At 30.6% G+C, this 24,942-nt stretch overlaps 1 protein-coding gene across 7 annotated transcripts in view; it reads left to right on the top strand.

Annotated features, from left to right (window-relative positions):
* The window catches only part of LOC122718717, a 226,721-nt gene that overhangs the window by 40,335 nt on the left and 161,444 nt on the right, over nt 1-24,942 (top strand). For 6 of the 7 annotated variants that reach the window (XR_006347448.1, XR_006347449.1, XM_043943998.1 and 3 more), the window contains exon 1: nt 22,521-22,726. The exons of the other annotated variant lie outside the window; for it this stretch is intronic. Coding sequence is in view for 4 of the 6 variants with exons in the window: in XM_043943998.1 (XP_043799933.1) it covers nt 22,668-22,726 (59 nt within the window). In the remaining 2 variants the exon portion in view is untranslated. Of the gene's footprint in view, nt 1-22,520; nt 22,727-24,942 lie in introns of those variants that run through there. 7 annotated transcript variants of the gene reach the window in all.

The following is a 24,942-nucleotide window of genomic DNA, read 5'->3' as shown; positions in this document are numbered from 1 at the left end:
GCACACTCCTTCACGATTTCACTTTCGTTCACGAGGGATATGCTTGAAGAGCTAGTCACGAGGAATAAAGAAAGATAGAGAGAGATAGAGGGTTTCGTTTTGAGCTGAATATCTAAGAGGCGCAAAAGAGGTATAGTGTGTAGCCAAGCTGTTCAACAATTAATTGCACGGACAAAACGTAGTCGTAGAATATATAAACGTAGAATGTAGAAGACTAGTAGTACCCACACTCCATTTTTCTATTTTTATATTTATCCATAATTTCGACATTGTCCAAGATCAATCATAGACAGTATGTAATAGAGTGGGGCATATAACAGAGCTAAAAATTTCAAGTTTTATTGACTATTTTTGCAATTCATATCTTTGCTTTTGTCTAAAATCTTCAGTTTCCAATCTTAATTAATTTCGCAACTCTTATGTTCACAGCAACCATGAGCAATAGAAAATGTTAGGGCCTAAAATCTGAAGATTCCATTTCGTTAATTTCGCCATCCCTAGCTTTACCCTTGCCCACGAAGAAGTGAACTGAACATTGGATTAAAGTTTGAAACCACTCCGCTAATTTTGCAATTCCTAACTTTCCCCTAAAGTCTCTGCTAATTTCGCTAATTTTCCACAGCCCTATTCTCATCTCGTCCAGAAAATGTAGCGGATAGAATCCAATAGAATCTAAATTCTCAAATTTTCAATCCTACTGCTAGCTTCGAATAACTTATCCTATAATATTATCTAACCGCGGGAAGTTATACTCGCAAAATGGTAGAACCAACAGAGAGCAAAGGAACACCGGAAGCGTTCGGTCAAGGTAAGACGTTGCCTCTGCTCGCGGCGTATGCACATTCGTTCTCAACCGCGCTTTCCTCCGCGCTCTCGATGAAACGTTTTCCCTGCCGGGTAAAGGCATCGGTTCTCCCATTAATTGCACCTTGCTCCTCGTCCTACGTTTCCTCGCTTTCGTTTCCCTTCTCGATGAGTATTTGATAGCTCGTGCAACACGTATGATGCGTTGAATACTCGTCGAGAAATGAGTTCAACGGCGAGTTCGAAATTTCAGAATAGGCTTCGTGTAATTTTCATATGTCGATGATATGATGGTGAGATTCACCAATATCCATGGAAAATTTTTTTACTCGAAACTTGGCTTCGAATCTAATATACGTTCGCGTAACGTTGATAAAGGTTATGTTCAAAAAGTGTGACTCTAGTAAGAACGACGATGATATTTATTTTTTCAATAATTAATAATAATTTTTTTAATTGAATATTATTAATTATTTTAATCTCAAGAATAATGATAATTTGAAATTATTTTATTATATTAAAAAATAGATTTATAAAAATTAATTTTTAGAGAGGGAATTTAGTGAGAAATGTTTCATTCGTACGAGTGATTTAAGTACACGGACAACGAAAAGGGTAAGAAAAGAAACTTGATTTAAACTGTTATTAAGATTGATATACCCTTTGTCTCGGTGAAGATAATCACTGGTCTTAAACTAGATTGTCACTGAACTTTAAACGAGATCAAATATTTTGACCCTTATATTGTCTTATAATCATTGTACAAACGTAATGGATCTTATTATTTGCTAACAATATACGTTATCATAAAAGAATAATATGTTTGAAAGTTTTCAATTTTGAAGAGATATAGAGTATCAAAAGAAAATATATTAAATATAATTTTGATATATTTTAAACGTTAATCAGATTTTGCAAAAATATCGCAAAAGGATCGTTAAATCGAGTTTTCAAATTTCCAGTATCATCAGACGAAAACTATTGGAGGAAACTATAACGATTAATCATAAATTGATAGCTACGTTATTATCATAGTTTGGAAATTAGACAATTTATAATAATCAGATTATATCCGCTACATGATGGATAACCATATTAATTACATTAGATATGGTTACATGTTAATTTGAATTTTCTTGCATTTTATCATCGTCTATATTAAATTAATTAATGTAGAAAATATAATTTTTCAATTCGAAGTAAAATAATTTTAAATTATAAACGTTTACAAATTAATTCCTAATATTAGAGAAAATATATAAAAAAAAATATATAATATTTTCAAAAATTGGAGAAATTAAATTAAGATAAAAATTTATCGACTCTATTTTTATTTTCCCAAAAACTTGATCCTTGTCGAAGTTTATAACAATTTATAATACGTATTATTTGTCGAAACGATATTATTTATCAATAATCGACAGAACACAACGACAGATTTGACCTAAAACCATAAAATTGCGTCGCATCGTTCTAGTCAATAACGTTCGAGTCGATAAAACATACGTGTATGTATGCGCATATGTATGTATGCATGTATCCACTGTATTCACTGTACCAACGAATTTCTGATAGGCAGAGCCACACGGCTGTAACCGAGATTCACGGAACAGATGTTCCACGGCGAATTTCCGGCCGGATATTTATTAATTTCCGGCAGTGTCGTAGCTTCGCGTTGGTTTGTAATTAAGTTCACCTAGAGACGTGAAGGAAGGGAGGGAAGGACGAAGAGCGATGAATCTATAAATTTTTTGGCTAATCTATGGACAAATTGCACAAGTTTTTCAACGAATAATATCAACTATCACCTCTTTTAATGATTGATCATTTTTTAATTTTTGTCTATAAAACGCGCGTGTATATATTTTTTCCAATTATTATTTTTGAGGTATTGTTCGTATTTTTTTTTAGTTCATGCAAGAACGTCCAGATGGCAGTAGCGACGTACTTTTGTTTTAGAAATTCACAATGTATTACGTGTGTATTTTCTTTAGTTTTAATTTTTGATAAGTGAGTATAAAAACGTATAAAATATGAAATAAAATATATAATATTTTATAGAAGTAAATGTTTAATGGATGTGATAATTTCACTCGTTTCTATTCTTTCGTTAAATTGGTTATTCCTGATCGAGTCAATCAGTATTCAATATTTATTAATTAATGAAATTAAGTTGAATTTGAATCAACAGAACGCTGGAAATTTATCAAGGATTATCCTGTATAAATTTTGTCGATATCGGTAGATTTATCGCCAAAAATTCAAGCATCCATTCAGATTTATACGTTGAAGGAAATACGGTTTCATCGCTTTTGTCGTGGATTACCCACGTGAGACCTCGTCTTTGTCGGTGAAACGCGTAGAACCTGCGCCTCATTGTTGTCGGTGGCTGAGCTTTTCATACGTTCGCCGCGCCAATTAAACCCACGTGTTGTCGTTACGCTGTGATGGGTGAAGAATGCGTTGAATTAAGAAAGGAATTTTTGAAACAATGTAGATTGAAACACGCGTGACGATTTTAGATTTCCATTCTGGATAAGGAAGGACATTTTGTTTAAAAGTAAAACGGCAACGTTATTTTTTTTTTTTTATTAACATCGATTTTATTAACACAGAAATTGAAGCGTGTATTTTTCCAATAGGGGATATAGATTTTTGATAAATAGAAAGGACAATTGAAAAAACGAGTGAGAAATGCAACGATTGACTCAAAAAGATCGATGACAATTCTATTAAAGAATTATTCTATTTGCATATGCAAAAGGAAAGCTGAATATGTAAAAAATTTTTCTTCGTTTTTTACATGTTTCTTAAAAAAAATTCGAGCATGCGCGTCAATATAGAATAGGATATGCCCATGACGCATATGTCGTGTCAACTGCACCGAATGCCAATAACATCTTAAAACTTCGATTTCTACATTCTACTTCGATAAATTTTAGACATCGTATTTGTAAAAATTTAAAAATTATGGCCGAAGTTTACCAATTAGAGGGGGGAAAAAACTGGCATTTCGCGCGAAAAGTTGGTAACCGAAGCGTCCATTGGGATTTCACGAAAGTTTCCAGTTTCGGGACGTCTTTTACAGCCGATATCGGAAACTTTAATCGACGTTCCAAATTTCACTGAGCCTCTCGATTCTCGATTTTCTGACAACGCGCGATTGTTTCGTCGAAAATTTGGAAAACGAATGCCCTTTCGAGGCTTCACCGATGTAAACTCATTCCTCATCCTCGAAGTTACAGCTACGGGAAGTTTCATTTAATTTTTTCGTTTCGAAAATAAATTTCTCTTCTTATCTTCGATGCGAGGATATCACGATTGAACTCACAAATAAATTAATATGTGGAAAATTAAGGATTCTATACAAATTTGTGCCATCTTTTATTAAACATATACTAAGAATACACGAATCTAATAAATAGATTAGTCATACAAAATTTTAGAACTTAAATGAGAATTTATTTTATTCTTTATTTTATCTTTTTGTATATGCATTCTATAGAAATTTTTTCGTATATTTCAACCTTGCACAAATGTGTAAACATTCATAGTCCATTATATAATAATTCAATGCGAAACTAAAGATACATATACTGTTTACTGCTAGAAAAAAGTCTCGCAGGACGCTACAAGGGCAAGAGAAGTCTTTTGCTATCCCCACTTCAGACGCTTTGTTGACAATCCCACTACACACTACATAGTAATAGAAAAGTTATAATTTCAAATTCGTAAAAATTATTTTCATTTATAAAGCTACGTTAGGATAATCGTCTAAAATTGGAAGTTGAAATATTTTCAAAATTATTTTATACATATAATTATTATCTGAACTATTTGAATATAAAATTACATTTATAAATTAAACTATTGTCAATTCATAATTAATCTACGTATATTATGAAAAATAAAAAAATTTTTACATTATATCGATACGTTAGAATTCACTGGATTTTATGCCTATATTAATTCATCGAAATTTAAATATAAATCGTCGTTTTAAATTACTATATGTGACAAATATGTCGATCGATCTAATAAGATCGAAAATGAAATCGAGATCATTCAAACTTGAGTATTTTCAAAAATGTTCTCGAGGTCATCGTTCACTTCTCAACTAAGAATCTCGTTAAAATTTCATTTCGCGAGCAATGCGCCCTTTCCAGTTCCTCATTCGTTCAAGCTTGCTTCTCCGTCCCTCGAAATACAGCCTTCATAGAGGAGAGGAAGACAGAGCACACGAGATATTGCATCGCGGGTGCTCCAGGAATTTCGTCGTCCTTACATCGCGCGACATATTTCATGGAAAGCCGCCTTTCTTCTTGCAACCATCTCCATTGCAACGAGATCGAACGTCTTCGCTCCATGATATGTAAATTTACAAATAAACGAAATTCCTGCAAATTTCCACATTTATCACAGTTTCAATTTTTCAAGGAATATTTTTTTATGAATTATCGTAAGAATGCCATTCTTTTCCTGTATATAACAGTTCACGAGAAAGCAACGATTAAAAATTGTCTTTTTCTGTAAGTAAAGCTTGATTACAGCTAGAAAAATTGATATTAATTTCAAATTTAGAGATCAATTCTCTGTAAATGTTTAATTGATTGTGATTTTTTAATTCTTTTTCGAATGAGGTTATATTATAAGATTATCTGGTAACAGTTCTACATTTCTATATTGTGTGAGTGGTTTTTTAAAAAATACTAATCAAATTCGAGGAAATTTAGCTAATTCTAGACTGGATTCATGCGAATTACCAACAGTGAGTTATTAGAAGATTATTGCACGATTATATAAGTAAAAAATGTAGAATAACATGTAGAATAATATTTTTTAGACTGGTTATCAAAAAATAACTTTGAAATAATTTTGGCCACGAAGAAAGGAACTTCTTATCTCTAAATTCTGCCATCTTCTCAAAAATACCATGAATTTTAAGAAGATTTGGATTTTTCTCAAACTTTGCTCAATGTTTTTTTTCAAAAAAAGAACAAAGAAAGTGTGGAACAGACGGTTCAAAGACCATTAATGTCACATTAATCGCAAGCAAAGACGCCTCACTTTTTACTCTTTTTTTCTCCTTTATTCTCGAACGTTCCACTCTCTTCCCTCTTTCCAATGTTGTTTCCTTTGGCACGCTTCCAAACGAATCATAGCTACCCGCCATGGATCACGTTTTCGAGCCTTCCCCTCCCCAGAAATTAACTTAGGATCCTGTTGAACTCGCATTACAAAGAGACCACGAACGTTTGTACTCTTGCTATCCTTCGACAACAGGCGCTTGTTAGCCGTCAATGAGAGAAAATCGTTCTTGACTCTGATTTATGTCCGTGAAATTCGAGTATACGACTCCCCTAAGAATCGTGCGACTTTATCACGAATCTTTACGAAGCGGGATGAATCTTAAAGGATTTTATTTTTTTTTTTTTTGGACAAAAAAGGATCGTAATATTCGAATTTCTTTCTTTTCTAAATTTTATAAAAATAAAAATTGCATTTATGAAAAATTTAAAATTAAAATTTGAGAAAGTTTCCGTTCTTCTTTAAAACCCTTTCGTGCTGAATAATTTCATCATACTAGATAATTATAGATAATAATAATGATTAATCTTCACTGAGATTTTATTCTAATAAATGAATGAGTTCGAACAACAATCTCCACTTTAACAAATCTTATCTTTAAAATGCAAATTGAGATATTGTATTTCTTTAAATTTCACATTTATAATTAAAATTCAAAGATCGAGAGCTTCTCGAGAAAGCTTCCATTCTTCAACAAATTTTCATGCTCGACGTGCTTCGAAAAACAAAAATTGTTACGACATAATTACAAATAAATAAATGTAATCCCAATATTTCCCAAATTTTCGTAATAAAATTAAACGTACATTCGTCGAAGAATTAAAATTCGGAACGCGGACCCTCGAAGAAACATCCATCCGCTCTTCTTCAAAAGACTTTCACGTTCGGCGCAGACAATTACAAGAGTTAGTCCAGAAACGTCTGAGATCACGTAAGAAGCAGGTTCCAACGGCAACGATTATTTTTCCAGACGCGACACGATTTGTAATTTCACGTTATTTCACGATTCAATTAATGAAACGTCAAGAGCAGCCGGTTTACTAGCTTTCGCTGGAAGATTGCCGGTCTCGTCGAAGAAAAAGAGGAAAAAGGAAAAAAAAATTGCGGAATCGATGGAGGAGGTATCGAAATCCTGGTGTGGAAATTTTTTTTCACTTCCAGCCAAATAAATCGTCCCCGGGATCCAATATCTGAGAAGTTTCCGCCACAATGGCGGCGCTCTCTGTCGGTCAAAGTTTCTCAATGCGGAGAAGCTTTGTTGCCCGCTTTCGAGGAACTTCCAATTCGTGTCTCATTGTTGGGAGATCGTTGTTTCCGTGAGAATCGACGAAACGTTTGTCGCTTTTCGAAAACATTTTCCAATCGATCCACGGGCAAATGTGTACTTGTTCTCGTGAGAAATTAGATTGTAGAGTCTTTGCCTAATCTAATGGGATAATATAATTGATTAACAACCTTTTCCATTAGGTAGATGAGAAAATGACTTGAGACTTGTTTTCATGGGATTCTAGGCTTTGATTTTTCACGTGTCTTTGTTTTCGTGATTGTAACATAATGGAATAATATAAATTGATTAACTTTTTCTAATTGCTCAACGAGGAAATTGTAACATAATAGAATAGGTGATTAACAACCGTTTCCAATCGGTCGATGAGAAAACTTTTGAGACTTATGGCTGTTTTCATGGAATATTTGTAGAATAGTGGATTGTACTTTGAGAATATTTTTGATATTTGTTTTCGTGATTGTAACATAATTGAATAGTATAACTGATTAATAATCTTTTCCAAACGACTTGTGGCTATTTTCATGGGAAGTTCGATTGTTGAATGGTGGATTCTCTAGGCTTTGAGAATATTTTTGATGTAATAATATATATTTATTCTTGTAGTGAAATTGTAATAAATTATTAAGAGAGAGAAAAGGATATTTTTAAATGGATAAATAAATAATTTTTTCGAAGTTTTGAAAGTTTTAAAGTAAAATTGTATAATAATGTCTCGAAATAGAATTTATTCGATAATATTTTTAAAGTATTTTAACAATTTTTTTTATAAAATCTGACGAAAATTTATGATTGAAAATAATTTTCTTTCTCAAAACTTCAGATTTTCAGAAACGTATGGTGATTCGATGCAACAAAAAAAAGTTTGTAAACGTGATATGCACGTTCAATGAAATCGTATTTCATCGTTACAAAAACTTTTATGGTTCGTACTGTTAATACAGATCTATTGGACGGTCGTGGAAAAGAATGCAAAGCAATAAACATAGGAGGTTCATTAATAGTTAGTATCATAAAAACAATCATAGAGTCGCAGTTTAGTCAGATTTATGGCGAATACTAAAAGAATTTTTTCTCGTTATATCGGGTAATCTTTTTAAATCGAAATTAAGATAAATATCTAGCAGTATAACTCGATTATATTTACATACTACTACATAAAAATTTTCTACTTGAACATCGAATCTATGAAAAGATTGTCATCAATGTTGATTGAAAAGCAACAAGTTCAGAGTATTTTTGATAAATATATAAAATTATCGAAAGAAGTACAGCAACGTTTCCTCGAAAAAAAGTCGATTTTTTAATTTATCTACATCCAATTTAAGATAAATAAATATATAACTTAATTATATTATTATCGTATCATTTATATAAAATTAATATTCGATAAATACTTTTATGCAAATCATTTAGTTGTCCATTAACTCGTGAAAAAGTCAAACTAGTCAAAAATTTCGAATAAAGTTATTTTAAGTATTTTTACTTTTTTTATTAAAATGAACAACATTTATTTTTAGCTGTTATAATTGATTTACTTAATCTCGATCGTTTGCCATTGCAATTATTATTATTATGTTTTGAACAATAAATCATTGAAATAACTTTATTCAACTATTAAATTTCCCCTATCATTGAGATATACAGATCACCTTTAATTATTCCAAATTTTCTCTTTTCTCGAACCTACGAACCATCAAAATTCATCAATCAAGAGGTACGACGATATATTATTTTCTTCGACCAAATAAAGCAACAAGGGAACTTGAGGAGCGGAATATATCCGTTGAACTATAAAAAACCTAGCGAAAGTAGCGATATTTCCTCGGGAAGGATAGAAGAGAGAAGAGAAAAAGGGAGGGAGAGGACGCGCCTTAACGCGGGCTGCCCATTCCTCGCGAGGATCGTCGAAAACTTTGGAAGCGAGAGGGGGAAAGGGAAGGGGAAGGGGAAGAAGGGAGGAGGGCCCGCTTCCATTCGAAATTTCACCGAGGAGCCGCGCACGCGGACAACTTTTCCCTCGTGGGCGCGAGACGCCGATGAAAAAAGCAAGATTTATTTGCCAGATCCGTGACCGGAATGCCGGGTGAAAAATTGCGGCAGATAAGGAAACTGCGCCGGGAAAACCGATGCCAAATATCGGTTATTACTTCGAATAACCTCTGTTCACTGCGTGGTAAAAAAAAAAAAAAAAATACGCGAGTATGATAATCCTTTGTCGTTGGGAATATAAATTGGAATTTTTCAAGATTAGAAATGGTGGTTGCTGCTTTTGCTCGATCTCTCTCTGTTCTTTGTGTTCTTTGTGTAAAAAATATGCGAATTAATCTTTTGTTGCTGGGATAATATAATTTTGGATGAAAAGAATGAAGAGGAGAAAGGTGATTAATAGTGATTTTTGTCTTTTGCATTGTGAAAACTATGTATCGTAATCTTTTGTCGTAATAAATTAGGGAAAGAAAAGAATTTAGAAGATTGGAATAATGATACTTTTGCTGGATTGATGCTCAAATATTGACGATCGCTTCGAATGATCTTTGCAATTTTAAAAAGTATGCGAATCTGATATGTCTTTTATGATTAAAAAAGAATTGAAAAAAAAAATTTTTGAGAACTAGAAATTTATTTTTACTCTTAGAATCTCAAAATTGATTCATAACTTCTAATAATGTTCTTTGTTTTGTAAAAAAAATAAATACGAATTAGAGGGGAGAAAATTGACGTTAAAAAGAGAATTAATTTAAAAATATAAGCACAATATAGCTAAAGTTAAAGGACATGGTTTGAAAATTGTCAAGAAGACTTATAATAGTTTGGCAGTTATCAAAGGAAATTATTAAACTTTTCAAGTTCGCCAACAAAGTGTCTTGAGAAAGTTTCCAAACAGAATATTATTCCGTGATGATACTTGGAGAATATTTCGTAGTCAATTTCAAAATACGATGGAAAGGAAAAAAATATAAATTCGTAAACTCTATCTATTTTCTCTTATTTTTATTATCACGAAATTATTGTTAAATTGTTTAATTTTTCTCTTCATAAAACCTTTCGACGTTTAAATAAAATGAAAAAAGAAAAACGCTTCAACCAATAACGTTAATTATTTCATCGTGATTAATTCCCGGAATTCACGCAAATTTCGGAAAAATGGCTTATTAAATTTTGGATAGAAAACTCTCTATCGTTCCTTGTTCCACGGATTTCGCTCCATCGAACTGCTACCCTTCATCTCTCACAAAAATTCCTCGAATGGATTTTCCTCTCGCGATGTGAAAGATTGCTTCGATGTGCAAAAAAATCGGGGAATTTTTCGAATAAAGAAAATCAGAAGTTTATCAGAATAAAAGTAATAAATAATTCTGAATTATTAGAAAATTTTCATTCAAACTACCAAAGAAACGAACAAAAAAGATCTTATAAATTCCAATTCTTTTTCCTTCTTTGATTTCTTTCATTTCCGATTACTCATTAAAAACTTATCTCGTCGAGAAAAGAAGAGAAAAAAAAACTCTTCAAATATTTCTTCATAATTGAATATTTCTGAAATATAATTCTCAATTTCAAACTCAACTGTTCCTTCAAAGAAATATATTTTTTTTTACTCAATTAAAAAAAACTTTTCTCGCGTTATTCGTGTATTCATGTATCAAGCGCTTTAACAGATTAAAACTTACCGTAAATGGGTAAATAAAGGGTTGATAGTTAAACTTGAGGTGCAGACATCTTTGTTAATCCTCGTAGAGACTTTGCCGAAGTAGACGCGTATACACGCCTAGAAACACGCTTTGCCAAAATCAACATGTACATGCGCGCGCACAAAGAGAGAGATAGATGCGCACATATATACGTACATAGAAAGATAAGAAGATTTCCAAGGCTAATTCAGGAATCCGCAGGTTACCGGATGAAAAAGTTTCGTCCCGAAATTTTTCTCACCGCAATTTGTTTTCTCTTCCGAATGAAAAATGAGATTTCACGAGCGAGCTCGTGGTGGTGGTAACTTTACCCTGGAATTAAGTTCAATGCATCTTTATAACTCCACCCCAATTTTTGCTTTATTCCTCGCGTAACGAGATCGTTTCGCTGTCGTTAATCAAGAGTTTGAAAACTAAGGAGATGAGGGAGGAGTGAAAGATACTCAGAACGATTTTAGTGATCGTGTCTGAATAATAATGGAGCATTTTAATCCCTTATTATAATTCCTTTTTTATGAGAAAATAATTGGAAGAAAGACAATTTTAGAAAACTAAAGCGTTTGACGCGTGTCAGCACACATGTACAATTTTTTTACAACTATAGATTTACGATTATTCTTTTCTTTTATCCTTTCGTTGTTTTCAATCTTTCGTTACTGCCACCATCGTAATCATCGTAACAAAACAATCTCTGTAACAAACAGTATCAAAACTCGATTTTTCAAATTATTGCAAACACTAATTAAATTTCCAAGTTGCATCGTATTCAAAACAAAATCACAACATAAAATACATTTCATAAATATGTATCCTGGCTGCAAAGTTTATCACTATGACGAAAGACAACACGCTACAGTGAACCAACAGAAGAAACATCGATCAGTGACCTCCTGCATTATCGTTCGAGGAAGGGATTGAAAAAAGTTGGGTAACCTCAGCTTGAAGGATTTCAGAAGTGTATTTGCTTTCTCTGACGCAACGAGGGGTGAAGGTATACTCGGAGGAAGTTCGACTCGATGGGATCGTTAAGCCTCCATCCCACAGGTAGGTAAGAGGCTTAAAGCAAAGCGGGGGTGGACTGACACGGTCTTATTAATGAGAGACGGATGAAAACAGGTGCACACGGGCAATGGTAGGTAGGTAAATTTCCTCGCGCTGTAAAATTTCCACGCTTTACGTTTTTACGTTTCTTTGTTTTTTTTTTCTTTTTCTTTTTTTTTTTTTTTCGTTTCATGCTTTCTAGCAAAGATTCTGATTTTTTTCGTGTACAGAGTGTTTCGTTGCAACCGAGTTTGGTCGTAGCAATTAAGAAGAAAATTTTATGGGCTAAAATTAAATGTATTTGATTAACTAAATGTTAAATGTTTCGAAAATGATAAAATGTCAAATTATTTGTAATTTAGTAAAATTAAGTGTTTGAACGAAAATATTGCTAAACGAAAATTTGTAATTTCATGTAATTTCATTAGATGTGATTCGACAATGTTTCGAAGATTTCTACGTCGCAAAGTTTCGTGAAACAAAATTAAATATCTATACAAAATATCTAAACAAAATTAAATATCGTTTGATCTATTAATGGAGATTGATTTCGAAGATTGCAAACTTTTAATATATGAAAGATAAGGAATATGATAAAGCATACGATATTCACACAATTAAAGTTAAAATATTTTATAAATAACTAATCACTTTTCAATATAAATAATAATATATAATCTAGGCTAATTATGAATTGACAATAATTTATAAATGTAATTTTGTTTAATTCAAGTAGTAAAAATAATAATTGTATATATACGAATAAGCTAAATATGTTATAGAAATATTAATATTATATCAAAATAATTAAGTTTTGAAAATATTTCAACTTCCAATTTTAGATGATTATCCTAACGTACTTTTTTAAATAAAAATAATTTTTATGATTTTGAATATTCAATTATAGCTTTTACGATGTAGCGTGTGGTGTTACGATTGTCAACAAAGCGTCTAAAGTGGGGATAAATGGTCCTAACGAAGGACACTTTTTGCCTCTGTGCTGTTCTGCGAGACTTCTTTTCAGCAGAAGAATTGTACAAAAATATAAGTTATATATATATATATATTTATTATATATTTATTATATATATTATTATATATTTATTATTTATATATATATATATATATATATATATTGTCAAAATACTTCGGAAAAATTTGTACATTTATCGACACCTTCATTCTTCGTCGAAATCCTACGAAATTCTACAGTAATTCTTATAAATAAAGGGAAAATAAAAAATTGTCCAATCGAAGTCTCAATTATTTTGTAGCTATTCTAACTTCAATCTATTATGTCCCAATCGGTTACTTTGTCACTCGATCGACAAAAACATTTGTGAAAAAGGAATATATATTGTTTGTCGAATAACGTGACATTTTGCGCAAGAGGAATAATCATCGTCGTGTTTTCAACGTAATGAACCGTTCAACTGGCAAATGTCAAACTCTGCCACTTAAAAAGTCACGGATTCACTGTTTTAGCGATACGTGTGCATCTCGACGGAAGAAGTTTGATATTGATGTTGAAGTTGATGATTGATGATTGAAAACCTCATAATGATGTACGCATGACTCATTAGTCAACCATATATATATATTAGCAATCGTTCCGAAGAAAAGTGATTTCGGAAAGAAATTACATGCATTGTGATATTTTTCATCGTATTATTTTCATTAAAAAAAAATTTTATAAATTTTAAAAGATTAAAAATTAAAAATTAAAAATTCTTTTGTTCAATTTTCGAAAAATTTTATCATTTTGAATTGTAAGTCTTAAAATAATTGAAGATTATTCGAATACATTTATTTACTTCATTCATTTAAATAAAAAATAAATTTAAAGAATACTTTTAATTTTTGAAAGATTTTGTTACTTGTACTTTTTTTCCTCTTAATTATATTTTGATTTTAATCTAATTAAAAATTATTCAAATTACTTAATAAAATACTTACACAATAAAATTATGACAATGATCGTTCGGAACATTTGACAGCAATTAAGGATTTCAAATTTGAAATCTAATCTAATGGATGATAGAAATTTAATATTCCAAAAGTTAATGATCCAATTAAAAATTATTATTTAAAATCGTACTACTAATTTTACTAGTTAATCGAATTTTTTTGTCACGGTAGAAAAATTCCAGTTGCAATTTTCACTGGCTTTTTATTCCGGTGAATCGCCTCGTACCGAGGCAAAAATTTTCTACTACGTTCCAGCCAGCACGTTCAGTTCTGCCATTCTATCGCGTCGTTTGTTGGAAACGAGCGCACTAAACTATGCAAATGTTCTCATCAAAAGGGGGCAATTTGAAATCGAAGGACCAATGGGGTTTTCCAGTTGGAGTTCCTCTTTCCTTTTATCTGTTCTCTTCTTATTTTTATTACACGGATAACGATTCTTAAAAATTAATTGAAAACAACGTGTTATAATAACCTTGTCAAGTGAAAATTAACTTTTCTCCATGATACATATGCGATTACTTTTATTATTAGTGAAGAGAAATTCTTTATAAAGGTTGTTTTAAAACGAGCGTCGTTTATTACAACGTAATTCTAATACTAATTGTAACGAATAAAATATAAAAGTTTTTCTATTCTTCTTTGAAAAAAGAAATTCCGCTAATGATTTAGAAAAATAAAAATATTTATAGTGATACAAATATAATTATAATAAAATTATTTATAAATAACGGGTATATTTATTATGCAATTTTTAGCATCTAGTATATTTTTGAACAGAATTCGTCAGATTCATAAAGAAAATGTTAAAGGTGATTCGTGTTTGATGTTTTTTTTTAACTTGTGTCGCTATATATTGACCTTTTCCTGAAAGAGAAAAAAAGAACGAATTCACTGACCTCGCAGTCATCACAGTAGGTCAAGGTCATGCACTGGCAACCAACCTTTTTTTTTCGTTAAAAACTTTTTTATTTATACATCGCGTCCCTTCTGTTCTAATTTTTCATACAATATTCCATTAATTAACTTCGTGGCTTCAAAGATCATCCCAAGGTCACAGCAAAATTTGTCATTGAATTTATCTCTAAACTACCCTATTTCTATCTTATTCTACGTCTTATAGACGTGTTGATAATCCATATTATCTCCATTTAGATCGAATATTCTCGTTGCAACGCACAGTCTTTGTCTTCCACGAGAGTACGAATAAATACATTAATTAAATTAAAAAAGGAAACACAATAAAAGGACAAGCATACGAAAACAAATTAGACTCGTAAAACGAATAAAATTCGCGAAGTATGCAGCTGTGTACATTTATATCTTTACAAATCGCATTATACCTTTATTATCTTTTTTTAAACGCTCCATGTATTCAATACCAGTTGAAAGTTCTTCTCGAGGTGACACAAAAGTTGGCCAGAGGCGAGTTCGAATTCCAGTTTTCCGTAGACGAGAGGACGACCACGTGGCGCGCAAATGTTCGTGAAACGCGGTTTGGATTTCCATGAGAAACGTTCGCAATTGGCAGGAAAGTTTCCGCGCCACGTGATGTCCGGAGAACCGTGAGAATGGCCAAGGAGAGAACCAGAGGCCACTTGGTAAATACGTACAACCAACTTTTCGAGAGCCATTGTCTTTTGCCATGAGAGAACTTCTAGAAAGAAACCAGTTTTGAAGTTTCCAACTTTGCATGGAACATGGTCCAGATACCTATCGGCTATTAAGTGAGTCTTCGTTTCGATCATCTGCCTTTGTTCGTCGAAAAAATGGAGAGAATGGAAAGAAAGAGAGAAAGAGAGAGAGAAATTTTTTTACTAAATTTTCTAAATTTTTTAGTTGACAAATAATAAAAATAGTTCAGAAGTTTTGCAGGACAAAATTTTGAAAAATAACGAAGAAAGTTTGAAAATTTACACGATGAAAATATTTTCAAATTTCGATAGTTAAGAAATAGAAGAAAAAACTTTAGAAGTTTATATCATAAAAATGTTTCCAAATTTCGATAATTGAAAAATAATGGAAGAAATTCTGGAAATTTGCGTTTTCAAATTTGTATAGTTGAGAAATAATAAAGAAAGTTCGTAAGTGACAAGTTCGTTTGACAAATGAGTTTATTTATTATCGAAATAATGAATTTGGATATGGAAATGAAATTACATATTTATAAACAGATTCTCTGTGAAATTAAGATTCTAGGTTTTGATTCGAGAATGGAAGTGATTAATTATAGCGAAACTTTCTCACGGTTTCTGTTTACACAAGTACATAGAAATATGTAGTTTGATAGAAACGAACAGTATAATACGTAAATGTACTGATTATTAATTATTAAAGAAGGATAAGACAATGAGACGAGATCATATAATAAAATGTTATCGAAATAAGATCGTTGAAATTTTTATTCTAAAAAGAGATTTTTAGAATTGTCTTTTTTTAAAAAAAAAAAGAAAAGAAAGAAAACAAAGATAGATCATTTATTATCCTGAAACGATTGAGTCTAAAAACCATGTTTCCAGCTATGTCAACGTACCTACTGCAAGCTATGGAATCTATGACTTTCTCGTTTCAATAGAATACTTCAATGACGTTGTAAAAGCTTGGAAAATGATCTTTGGGAAAATTTTTTATTCTATTCGCCATTTCTATAATCTCTGCGCAAGCATTCGTTGCGAACATATGGAAAGGATAGTAAGTACGCCATAAAACCATTTTACATTTGATTTAGTTATTTTAGTTTGCCAACCTCAATTTTTTTGTATAATGTTTCAATATTTTGCATCTGTTGCCAAGAGTAGCAAATAGTTAATAGCATTTCAAATAACTATTAAAATAATTATAATAAAAAGAGTTAATTATAATTTATGAAAGAAAATTAAGAAATATCATTCGAATAATATTGTGTTACAATTAGTTGAACTTGAAATATCGTAAAATACTTTATTTATATTTGAGTAACACATTTTTTAATTTTTAGTTAGCCTTTGATATTGGTGTTAATCTTTGTATCAATATCTAAATATATATTTTCTTTTTTTTTTCGATATCAAATTTGTTATTTGGCATAATTAAATTTCTATTTCTATTTCGATTCAAAATTTAGAACTTTTTTTTTTTTTATTAAAAATCGAAAGTAAAATAATATTTTTAATATCGATGATGAAGAGTTTATTTCTATTCATATGCATTTAATTTGAATAATCTTATAGCATTTCTCGTTAAGAAGAAACAAGAAGTGTGCGTAGACATGTTCATTATTTTACAGCGAGAAATTTAATCTTAATTGTAAAAGTTGTGGTCTACTTCCCCTCTCCTCCTCCCCCCTCCCAAAGCGGCCATTAGTTTCTTGGCACGTGAAAGAACTTTGTTCTCATTGCTTTTCTCTCAAATAAATTAACGATGGCGCGTTTACCTGTGCCTATTCACTTGCACCCCTCTGAATATGTATTCCGCTCGATTCTATCGTCACGACGCAACAATGAACATCGAAAGAAAAGGATCCTTTTACCTGAGGTGTTCACCTGTATCCCCGAATAAGCATCGTCAGGTGCATTCAATACAAGAGAGTCGCGTTAAATACGTTCGTTGCCCATTTTTATTCCTATTCCGTTTCTTATGTTCTTTATACGTCTTTTTATCTAGTAAATACACTCTGTTTTTATTTTTGACATTGGTACATTAACCTTTGTGTCAATATTTTCAAGTATAATTTTTTATTTAAATATAGAATATCAAATTTATTATTCGATATTGGATTTATACATGTTTCCATTCCAAATATAAGATTTTTTTTTTATTAAGAAATTACAAAAGTTAAAAGTGAATATGAAATACTTTTTTATACCGTTAAAATATCTAATTTGGAAATGAATTTCCAATTTGGTAATGGATTTGAATTAGAAATTAGAATTTTAAAAATTTTTAGATCCTAGTTTAATTTCTGAATAATAGGTGTAGATCCCATTTAAAATAAAAAATGAAATCTAAAATATTTAATAATATTCGAATATATAATGATATTACAAAAGTTTTATCATTATGAGTTATATCATCATTATGATTTAATAACTTTGAACTTTTCCTATGAAATATTATTAAATTGTCTGTAATAATAGATATTTAGAGAGGAAACTAGAAATTCAAATTTTATCGAAAAGCTAATCTGGATTAATTGTAATCCAAAAGAGGATTTGAAGAATAATTTTTATGAGTGAAATTATTTTTTATATATTGTAAAATAATAACATTTTGGCTAGATAAAATATGACTCAAATTAATTTCTATAATCCAAAAAAATTGACATGAAAATAAAAAAAATTATTCTCAATAATAATAGAAGAATTATCTTCATGAATATTATGTTAAGCGAGTCGATATCTAATTATAAGAGAAATTATTAGTTCATTTCATGAATTTCTATTTCATTAAGAAAATAATTAAATTTTTTAATGTAATTTCTATTAAAATAAAATTTCTATTAATAGACTGATCATATAGATCGATGAACAAGATCCATTATATTTTTCATACGACTTAATCGCCAATCGTGGGATATTAGAGAATTTCACGGAGAATTAATTACAATAACGAGACATATATAGAATGTATGGAAAAAAAAAATATGAGAAATTTCTAATTACCTAGTGTTCTAGATGCATTTATATGGATTGTTTCACGTTAAAATGTGCGATAGATTTTTTGTGTATCCTTTGTCTTTTCTAACCTCTTCACCAATATCAAGGTAAAAATAACATAATTTACACATATATTCTTAAAGAAAACACATATTCTTCGAAAAACATTCAAATTTAAATTTTTAGTAATCAATAATTAGTAACATATTCGATATTTAACAATGTTAATTTTCATCAAAATTTAATCTTTTTATATTATCCTCATCAAATCTAACGAAAATAAACATTAATGTTTCATTATTTTTCTTCATTATACTCGAAAGCTCCTAAGATTTCTCTTTCACTTTCACGAAACTCTCATCCAATCAACCGTTAATTTACAATGAGCCCGTAATTTACCTCGATCCGTACACGCACCACGTTTCATCTCGCTTTCGCCTTCCAACTTCTCATTACTAAACATCACGACCGTAAACGGTTAAAACTGCGCCGTCTCGGTTCTGCCTATAAATAGGTTAAACCCTATTCAGGAGAGTTTGAAACGGCTGTGACGTTTCCACGAAATTTTACATGGACGGAACTCTTTCTCAGTCTGAAAAGTTTTCGTGAAAAGAAATTCTTCCTGGAAAGGATCGACGTGACACGAAACTTCGATCTGCCGCTTCGAAACCTTTGTTTCGTCGCCTAGGGGGCGTTCTTTAACGAACTGCCTCGACCAAATTAACTGTAACCGACTGTTTCGCGTGTTTCCATATCTTTTCGAACGAATGTTAATATCAGGGATGTGTGTTCGAATTTGCGTGTTTGCTTGATTCAAGTTTTGCCTTCAAATAAGATGAAGACAGCCAAGTTGTGATGGAATCGATTGTGACTCAGGATTAATAGTAACTATTGGGAAACGCGAGTATTGTTGTCTGTGGATTTGATATCTATTTGAAGGAAACTCGGTCGGTAACAAACTTGATAACAATGTAAGTAGATTTGTTCGTTTTCGAGATACATTAATGAAGAAAATGGAGATATCTTTTCAAATTGTTCGAAATGGTTCTTATATATATTTTACGTATGTCTAGATGAGTTAGGGGAATGAGTTTTGGAAACGATGTTTTGCTGCAAAAGTTGGTGAAGTAGATAGCCTCGGAATTATGATGTAAATTTCCGCTAAAATACTATGGCTGTGAATTCAGGCTAAACGCACCATGTTTTAAAATTTACGTCCAAATTCTGTAGAACGAAGAACGGTATGCATTATACAGTGGATGAAAAAATGACACATCTTCCTTTTTTTGTGATATCTTTATAAATTATAGTGATATATTAATAAGAAATATTTATTTTAATCTATTTTAATATGCAGAACTTTTATTTTTGAGTTCTCACATTTCTATAAAATAAAGAAAATAAAAGAAATAAATAAAAAGAAATGAAAATTTTACAATTAACAAAATATAGATACTTTTGTGATTCATTTTATTTATTTAAGTTATTTGAATCATATTCAATTCTAAATGGATCGGATAACAGATAATCATTATTTTTTCAAAATAATAGATAACATTTTTGAATCAATAATGTAACACTAAAAATAATTAACAAACGAAAGGAAAATAAGATTGCAAGAATAATTTTATGTCAAACTGAAAATTTTAAGAATCATGTAAAAAGAGTCCTTCTCGTTTAATCGACAAATATTTAGAGTAGACAAGACGAGATGTTTCCATTCGTCGATGCAGCGTGAAGAACAAATGATTTTCCTTTGATCGGGCAAAATCTTCCATTTTCAAGAGGAGAGAGATATTGGGAACTTTGGCCAGGATCTTAGAGCTATGGATTGAGATCGTTTCACTCTAACGATTGTACTCGACATCTCAATGAAGCCTTTTATTTGTAAAACGAGCCACCTCCTTCTTGAAATAGAATTGCTGTTCATGGAGTACTACCCTCCGGCTACTGAAAATCTATTATTAGTGCTCCAGATGCAGGTAGACGTCGTTCAAACTATGAATCATCTTTCAAGACCACTACTTCATCTCTCGCATCGTTACACCATACTTTCCATTCTTTTTCAGTGAAACAATTGGAGAATTTATGAATCACGATTGCTAAAAACTATGAAAATCTTCAATTCTTCCTTCCAAGGAAAATTCTTTCTTTCTTCTTCGTTTATAACCAAATTATCTCAAAAAAAAATAGTAAAGTAATTATTTGAATAATTTTTAGTTAACAAATTTTAATAGTTAAGAGATTTTGATTAATTTAAAAAAAATATCAATAAATTGTATTATTTTTATTATTCAATAAATAGAAATAATAAATAGAATCTACATAAATATTATTAATATTGTCATATAATTAATTCTGTAAAATTCTATGATTTATAATAATTTTAAATTTTTAATAATATCAAATGACGAATAATTATTTAATAACATGAACGATTTCATTTAATCGAGATATATGCATAAAGTAAAGTTAAATTTTAAATATGCATAAAGAAGAATAATATATAGATAAATTGCAATTTAAAAATTAAGTGGATCTAATCTCTAAACAAAAAGTCATTCATGATATTTATTTTGTTGATATATATGTTAATAATATGTAAAATTACATTTATAACAATTAAATGCACAAAATGAATTTAATTGACTACTAAGGAACAATATGTACTCGTGAATTAATGAATGAATGGCTCTTTGCCTGAATACATTAAAACTCATCCGTTTCTTATTGTTAGAAATATTTCATAACGATGGATTTCCGTTTCACATATTATGCTCGCGAATATTCATCAGATAAAAAAGTAAAATACTGTTGATATTGTTCGCGTTAAATTTTAGATAAAATGTAAAATTAACTGTTAGAAGTAAACCGTCTCAAAAGTAGCATAATAATTTCTCGAGAAATTTCTATTACGCATTTTTTTAAATTAGATAAAATTTATTGGATTGAATTTGTAATATTTATCAAAAATATCATGAAATATATCGAAAAGTGTTGAAATTTATATAGTTTGTCTTGCAACAAAGTAACATCAGATTGAAAGTTAGAACGCGATTGAGTTACCGATCGAGTCCCAATTCTATTATAACTCTTGAAAGACAATTTCGATGAAATTTCCAAGAGAAAAAGCATTAACTTCCGTTTAATAAGAAAACTTCTTCTTTTTACAAAATTAAAAAAATAAGAAAAAATTGAGAACTGTATCAAATCTAATAATGAAATAAATAGGACTCATTTTGAATTATACGGGTAAATCTAAAAAAAATTCTATAAAACTTTTTATTAGACAATCATATATTGAATATGTAATTGAAAATTTATCCGAATTAAATGAAAATATTACATTAGAAATATAAAAATCACAGACTTGCAAACTGGGTAATATCAGAACCTGAGCATTGTTGGTTTCCTTCGGTTGCGACAACAGTTCGAAAATTAACGTTACTTTCAAAAAGTCAAGTCGCGTCACGACCCACGCGCATGCGTATATTTTTAGATATAATGTACTTGTAATTGCAGAAGACGGAAAAAAAACATAAATTACTTAAATTTTATTATTCTTGTTTAAATTATATTTTTGTATTCTTTAGTTTGAGACTATCTTTTATCAGTACTTAACGAAAGTTCTTAACAGATTATTAATATTATATACAAATTATATTATTTTCTACTTTCGAATGTTCCAAAATCCAATAACCTAAACTTAACCTCATCCTTCCGTTCCAGTGACTTTTTCTTGTCTTATATCTCACGCATCCAACACACAGGGTGGTCAGGAGAAGCAAGTAAACGTGACCCTCCACAACCCATCTTGTAGTGGTATCCGATCGTGATCGGTCGTCATAAGAGATGAGTCGAGAATGACAACAAAAGAACGTCAGCTGGCCTTCCGTTGCCGGAACGCTGCAATTAGACACCGGTGGTGGGGAGCGTCGACTGGGAAGATTGGTGGGGGTAGATCGGCCGTGAAGCGTGGCTCCTCTTCAGTCGGTCCGGAAACGCGGTGCGAAGAACACGTTTCTCGTTGTTTGTCGCTTCTTCGTTACACGTGATGATGTTTCTTTATGTGCATGGATCCTTATGCTCGATATCGCGTTCGGTAGTTGTTGCGTGTAGTGTCAGTGCATAAAGAGTGCGAAAAAGTGCGTGGTTATGAGGGAGGCTGGTTTGGAGAGCGGGATGGTCAGCTTTAAGAACAACAACGTAGACAGGTACGCTCGAGTGCATTTCTGAGGATTCCCAAGCGTGTTTAACGCATTCGAAGCTACTCCACGGATACAATAGTTGTATATACTATAGTAGTGTATTTCGACGTATAGAATAACGAGAGTATTCAATGTTATTTCGTTATGGAAGCGAGACTCTCTTTATTTCCTGGATTATTCGATTCCGAAATACGCAATTATGTTGGAAATATGTTGGAAATTTTCTCTTTCTCTTTTGTGCAAGTGATAACTATTCGATAAATAATAACACGCGTGGGTATTTTTCTATTTTTATTATTTATGTTCCGTTTTTAGAGATTTTGAAAAGAATGGGAAATAATATTTATTTATAATTGCTTAGTTCGATTGGAAATAATGTATAGTTTCTTTTTTTGCATGTATTTATTTTATTTTGATATTGATTATTTTATTTACTTGATTATTTTAATATATATAATTTGCTATTAAATTTATTGCTATATAATCGAAAGAAATATTAATCAGGGAACAAATCTTTTTTCAAGCAATAATATTTTATAAAATTGATATATTTGTTTATAATATTCAAAAAAAATATTTGTAGATAAAATATTTAAATATGTTCTTTAAAAACAAATAATTTTCGATTTAGGGATAATTTATTTCTAATTAATTTATTTTTTCAATTATCACATATAGCAAATTCATTTCTGTAGTAATTGTTTTTCAATTGAAATATTTACTTTAGTGGATCACGCAAAAGAAAATAATTAACTTTCCATTGTTATAAACTGTTGTTAACACGTCACTAAAATCTGAATTCAAAATAACAATAATTAGTGAACTATTAACTAATAAACTCGGACAAACATTTAACGAAGTAATCACAAAAACTTCCTTTATTTTTTGCAAAGTGCATTTTAATAATTTTTTTTTAATTTTAAATCCATTATTATGTATAATATCAAATTTAAAGTTTTTATTTATAAAACTCAACTTTTCAATTATTTTACGTTTATGTGTATTTCGAAAAGAAAGTTTTTCTACGTTATTTCAAACTAGATTATATTTTCGAGTCTGATGATGAGTTAACGTTTATTGCAAAAACAATGAGGTTAAGCTTTCAATAACTACGTATCGATACTTCTGTTGAACATTTTTATCCGGACAACTTTCATGTGACTCTGATATTACGATACACTTCTCTTTCATTGTTTTCTCAAATTTATCTAAGTATTATCTGTAATCTGTTTAATCTATAGATTAGTTAATTTTTTTATCTTCTATTATACTAACATAAATCTAAGAAATTATTATTATAACATTTTATTATTTATAATATCAACCAATAAATTAAACTTTGAGACAATCTAGAATTAATTACACAAAATCGATATGAAATATCAAAGAATCTTATTATAAATAGAATTGTAGCCATCGTAATATGTAAAGAAACTGAACGATGAAAGGAATGTAAAAATGAAAAATTATTTCAAAAAATTATTATCAAAAATATTTGAAAATATTTGGCTTCAACTGGAACGCTTTTCAAGTTTCGTCCGACTATGCACAAATATTGGATTCCTTCCGGGAAGCTTTATCCAGGTAACAGGGTGTACATCCAGGCAACAGAAGAGAGAAACGTTGCGTTCCGCGATTGTTTGACTTGGAACATATTCGTTTCGTGTTCGCGCAAGTGTTCGAAAAATCTCGTTCCAGACCGTTAAAACTGCCGGTGAGTTCCGAGCATTGTCAAGTTTCCTAAGCGAAATTGGTGGTGGCGCTTCCGCTGCGATAGATCGCATTCCATCCATGGTTCGAGGCATATATTCTGATTGGATCTTGAGGATTATGGCGGACCTAGCGAAATTGCGATGCTCGATACGATCATCGACAGATTACTTGAACGATATTGATGTTCTGGATTAATTTCTCCAAATACATCACGTCCTCCAGAAACATTATTATTATTATTTTAAATAGAATATTGCTTTACTGACAGTTTCTTTCTCAATAAGATAATTATATCCTTTCTTCTTCTAAACGTTTCTAGAAATATTAACATTTTATACAAATCGAAGATGATTGTATTATACTATTCGAGAGTGCGTTTAAAGTGAAACTTTTGAATTCGAAGTGAACTTTTTATTTTTAGTGATAAGGAAAATTAATTTCTCATTTAATATTCTTCCTTTCTTTTGTTATTTCTCTTTTATATTTGGATTACAATATACGAAATCCAA

This window comes from Apis laboriosa, unplaced genomic scaffold (assembly GCF_014066325.1).
Source record: "Apis laboriosa isolate Shangri-la unplaced genomic scaffold, ASM1406632v1 scaffold68_cov148, whole genome shotgun sequence".
Lineage (NCBI taxonomy): Eukaryota > Metazoa > Arthropoda > Insecta > Hymenoptera > Apidae > Apis > Apis laboriosa.
This window is presented reverse-complemented; position numbering and strand designations above follow the sequence as displayed.